Source organism: Austrofundulus limnaeus, unplaced genomic scaffold (assembly GCF_001266775.1).
Source record: "Austrofundulus limnaeus strain Quisiro unplaced genomic scaffold, Austrofundulus_limnaeus-1.0 Scaffold45, whole genome shotgun sequence".
Lineage (NCBI taxonomy): Eukaryota > Metazoa > Chordata > Actinopteri > Cyprinodontiformes > Rivulidae > Austrofundulus > Austrofundulus limnaeus.
In genome coordinates, this window is record NW_013952447.1 from 2,432,235 (window position 1) to 2,437,807 (window position 5,573).

At 42.4% G+C, this 5,573-nt stretch overlaps 1 protein-coding gene across 1 annotated transcript in view; it reads left to right on the forward strand.

Moving 5' to 3' along the window:
• The window catches only part of uvrag (UV radiation resistance associated gene), a gene marked incomplete in the record, with an annotated part of 179,241 nt that extends 174,523 nt beyond the window's left edge, over positions 1 to 4,718 (forward strand). The window contains 1 exon segment of the mRNA XM_014007924.1: positions 842 to 4,718. Within this exon segment, the coding sequence (XP_013863378.1) occupies positions 842 to 1,637 (796 nt within the window).
• Positions 4,719 to 5,573: the final 855 nt, after the last annotated feature.

Below are 5,573 nucleotides of genomic sequence, written 5' to 3' on the forward strand. Positions count from 1 at the left end.
TCTCTCTCTCTCTCTCTCTCTCTCTCTCTCTCTCTCTCTCACTCTCTCTCTCTCTACACCAGCCCACTGCACGTCCTGCACAGCGGGAGGGGGACAAAAGGCAGACAGAGCGCAGCACAGCGGGGCAGATGCAGCCCTAATGGACCGAACTTCAGTCAAACAAGACCCAACACTTTTATTCCTGATTTAAACTAGCCATCTTGTGAGCAGCTGCAGCTGTATGCTTTTATTTTTTTCTGTCAGGCTGTCGGAGCGCTCCACCTCCTCTGTCCGGGGCTGGTGTGGTGTGAGGCGGACAGCTCAGCCGAGGCTGCGGTAAAGCGTGCCGTGTCCTGATCCAGGGAGGCAACACGAGTCAGTCCCAGACTGAGCTGACTTGATCAAGTCTCTCTCTGCCTCTGGTGAGGAGGGGGGTGAAAAATCCTCCACCTCAGACTGTTCATAGATGTAACTATCTGCGACACTCTCCATGTTGCATCAATTAAGCTAATGCTAGCTGTCACGTTGTTTCGTCCTGGCCAAACCTCCGCTCTCTAACKCCCCCTCCCCTACCCACTTTGATGCATTTTTCAAATTTCGCCTTGGGGKGGAGTTATCTTTTCACAGCGGGGTAAGATACACTTTAAAGAGGTCTTAAAAAGACTTAGAATTAACTTGCCTTAGGCTGTTGGAACCCTGATTGAGTTCTAAATGACATTTTAAAATTTAAATTGTTTCTGAGCCTTTTATCATCTTTAAAGTCCAACTCTTCTCTTSTTGCCGTTTGTGTTTTAGTCTGAATTCTGCATTTCTTTTTCTGGCTTCTCACTTATTGGATCTTTTTTCTTCCTGCTTCTCACAGTGACCGACATCACGTTTCCAGTTCTATCCCAGTGCCCATAAAGCCCCAGCTGAGTGTTTCTGCAGCGTCAGAGATGGATTACCCTTACAACAACAGCTCTCCAGAGCGAAGTGTGAGGAAACGGGCGAGCTCGGAGGATGAAGCACAACTTAAAAGCAAGTTAACGCCTCCTCAGAGCAACGCTGGAGCCACTGGTGAACAGCAGCCTCCCGTTAACCTGACCCCGCCCAAACAGCTGTCCTCCTCACTGGATCCCAGCATGGCCTCACATAATGTCACCACAATGACTGAGGCCAGTAAGGCTGGAGACCAGGAGGAGGACATGGAGGAGTGTGGGGGGACAGCCATGAAAGAGGAGGAAGGCAAAGTTGTTAAAGAGACTGAAGCAGATGAGGATGACGCTAAAGAGCAGCCAACCAGCAGCACCGGTGCGTCCAGTTCATTCACCAAACAGGACGTCAGCAACGAAACCGTGTCGGCCATCCAGCACATGAATGGTTCATTAGTACCAGGACAGCCSCCTGTTAGTCTAGTCCCAGGGCTTCAGTGCTCTGTCGAACAGGCTGAAGAGATCATGGGCACAGAGGCCACAGGGATAGGCCTGGGGGTGGGGCTAGCGGGCGAGGCCCAACTGGAAGACTACCAGTGCATCCCCGTGGACCACGCCGTGGCTGTGGAGTGCGARGAACAGGTGCTGGGTGAGCTGGCCGTCTTTGAGGAGTTCTCCAGGCGCATCTATGCACTAAACGAGAACACATCCAGCTTCCGCATGCCACGCAAGAACTCTGACAAGTGAGCCCGAGGGTCTGAGGAGAGAAAAAAAAAGTTTTGGAAAAACTCACAGTTCAATTCAGACAAATGCAAGGCAGGGAGAGAAACTGAGATGTAAGAGGTGTGGTCTTCACTCCTCAACTGCTCCGAAGCTCTGAAGGCCAAAGAGCTGTTCCTCAACAACCAATTTGCACTTATTGTAAACATTTCCGTAGTAATCTTGTTCATAAATGATCAAAAGTGTAAGTTCTGGGACAGTAAAGGTAGGATCTCACTGAACTGCAATTGTTGGTGACTCAAAATTGCAAGAAAACAGCTTGCAAATCTTTATTCCATTGCCGACCTCCATCCACACATTTATAATTGAATTTACAGAAGTACAATTTTGAAATGGACATCTTTTCTTTCAGGGGCAGCTCCCATGCAGGTGTCAAAATATAGCCTTAGTGTTCTTGAGACAATTACACTGCAACTATTTTCAAAGAAAGTATGTAGGACAAAATATAATGAAGTTAAAGATTCAGACAACAAGGCTGGACCTCTGCAACTGATGAGGAAATTGGGAAAATTGAGTTTCAGGACATGTTGAAGACTTAACTGCTCACCAACCATTGTAAATCAGTGACACTTACCTGACACTTTAATTTTCCTAATGATCCTTTTTTTTGATGATGATTATGTTTTTCAAAACACAAGACAGCACTTCCATGKAATTTGATATCATTAATGGCTTCAGTTGGGGTTTAAAGAGGTATTCCTGTCACTTTTAATTATTGATTTATGGAAAAGTCATGAGCAYTTATACTTGCTGTTGTAGATAGCTCCTTGAACAGTCTCAGCTTAGATAATCAGAACTAAATTATGCCAGTAAAGTGGATTGCTGCCATTTAAAAACTGTTCCAGACTTCACTACTTCATAGTGGTTCATTGACCTTAACATTGCCYTTTGTTTTTCAGTACATGTTTTCTTAAACTGTGTGGTTATTTGCCAGTAAAAGCAGCTATAACAGCAGTTAGTTAATGGTAAATAATGGTGACTTTGCTCAGATACACTTCAAAATCTGATGGCTGAAGCTCTTATCTTGTAAATTTCATAGCAGCTTAACATTTATTCATTTTGACTTTTACATTGTCATTAGTTTTGTGTTACACGRTTATTCCAGCAGAAGTATTATGATAATACCTCAGAAAGTCAAACYTCACAACAAGGAAGTGCTGCTCCAATTTGCACTTGCAATCCACAACCAAATTTTTTATGCATTAGCAGTCTTCAGAATCGTTGTTAGCTCGACTTAACCTGTTTCTCTAAACTGGAATCATTCAAAGAGCTARCTACAACAGGTAAGATATTATTACTCATACCTTTTGCACAGAACCTCACTTCAAACTGAACAAAATAGCCCTTTAGGAATCCCAGGTGAAAGGTCTAGGTGACATTACAGAGACTGRGTGTGACTTGTTGCTCAGACGAGGGGCACAGCATCCCATCCTAAACTGCATTTAGAACTTCTGTCTAAACCCAAAGTGGAGTTCTGCACATTCTGTTTGACATGTTTCTCCTCATTAGTGCACTGAAAGTTATTTTTGAAGCAGGCTGTCCCAGTGCTTCTACCTTTTGAGTGCAGATCATGATTCCAGCGCCGTCGTTCAGGATAAATGTCAGTGGATGTGTGCAGGAGCAAACGCACTTCGATGTGAAGTAGAAGTGTGCACTTCACAGCAGCATGCTAACAAAGTCGCTCTATCACAGGAAACACAGCCCCACCTATGAGCTTTGCAGACGTTCTGTTCTCACAAAAGTGAGGTGGAGGCRACAAACACGAGTCTGTTCGGAGAAACCTCTTCACTGTGACAGACTTTTCTCTTCACAAGTTTCTCCTTCAGGTCCTAAAATGACACGCYACAAGTCGGACTTCACAGCAAATGGCAGGGATACAGTGCAATTGTTCTGTTTTTGTTTGGCTTTCTTGTTTTGTTTTGTTTTGTTTTTTAACTGTATGAAAATTAATTTTACTCCTAACATCCACCTCCAGTTGACCAAGATTCTTTTTATTATGTGTCTCTCAGGCGTCCCTCTAACTGTTGATAGACCCCCAATGCTTGATTTTTGTCTCATCTGTCCTGAACACTTTTTTGCACTGGTATTCAGTTGTTGCTTTGTGTGTTACTACAAGTGAGTTCAAACAAAAAAAAAGTTTTATTTCATCAAAACAAGGGTGGCAATACGTAATACAGACTGCTGTGTACCATATATTGTACAATCCCAGTAAGTACCCAGTAAGAAACAACACCTTGTATTAAATCACTAGATTCTATAAGGGAAGATAGAAGTTAAAGCCAGAGATGTCACAGTGTCCTCACAGGTTGGTCCCATTACAAGTTTTCAGTCTTGCCCTTCTATGTAAGCAAATACATCTTAACTATTAGAAGGGACAAAGAACAAGTCATATATTTTTGAAGGTATTGACTCTTGAGTCATAAAGTTCATCCCTTGCTGCTGTATGGTCAAACATATTTATTTCTAATAAGATTAGCTTTAATTAGGAATTTTATGTTTAGGCCAAAGCTTGTGTCATGATTGTGTGAGGGGGAGTTGTTGGAACTTAAAGCCCAACATCACTAGTGCATAGATGTCAGCTCCTAAAACACAACATGGTAGACTCTGTGAACTTCCTCCTGCTGATTTCATCTTCCAACAAGAGAAAGCAGGAACACTAGTATATTGTACATGGCTATGGTAAGTAAGTACTTGGTACGTATCCTTTACATACTGGATACAAACCAGGCTGTATTATGTATTGCTACCAGAACATGGACTCATTCATAAAGACAGTTAACTCTTGGCCTGATGTCAAACCCACTGGAGGGGTCTGAACTCAGACAGTTGTTTTGATCACATGACCTGATAAACCTAGACTTCATCAGTCCACTAAGTGTTCCAGATCCTSTAACATGGTTGCTGATTGTTTGGAAATATTGAATTTAAAATTTAAAGATGAACCATGTTAGATAATTTCCATAAACTGCTATATACATCAACAAGTGACCATGTACATATACTTTTGTATGGATACATTTTTAGTTATTAAAGACTTACAGTTCAATGGCATGGGTGTATTTACCCCCTCTAAAAGAATTGTCTCTGTTTTTTTTTTTGTTTGTTTGTTTGTTTGTTTTTTTGTGTGTATGTGTGTGTGCGTGCGTGTGTGCGTCTTGTCTGGTGGGGACAATTTTTGACCATTTTCCCAGTACACGCAGCCTGGTGAGGACCCACAAAAGCCCAGTCCCTATTGCGGGAAATACCTTTGGTGGGTCAGGGGTTCAGTTTAGAACTAACGTGTGAATTGAGTTTAGGTTAGGCTTAGAGTCAGGTATGTACATGTGAGGTTAGGTTTAGGGTAAGGGGTCAGGGTTAGGCTATATAAATGATCAGTAAATGAATAGAAGTCACTGCAATGTCCCCATGAGGATAGAAGAACAATGTGTGTTTGTGTCTGGTTTATGTTATCTATTTAGGACTACTGGGAAAGCTCTGGTAGAACCATGTATGGTTTCAGAAACYGTTCTACCAATGRTTTTCCAATTGTCCTTCTGGGGACCAAATACTGATCCAATTACAGCAGGTAAAATAAGTATTGAACATGTCACCATTTTTCTCAGTACATATATTACTAGAGGTGCTAATGACATGAAATTTTCYRCAGATGCCAGTAACAACCCAAGTGATCCATACATATAAAGAAATCAACCCATAAATGTCCAGAAATGAAGTTATTTGTAATAATGTGGAATGGCACAGGGAAAAGTACTGAACACATGAAGAAAGGGAGGTGTAAAAAGGCATGGAAAGCCAAGACACCAGCTGCTCTCTCAGTAATTAGAAAACAAGCCTGCCCCTTGTCAGTGCAAGTTAATATCAGCTGGTTCAGTCCCAAATGATGGCCAGGTATCACACAAGAAC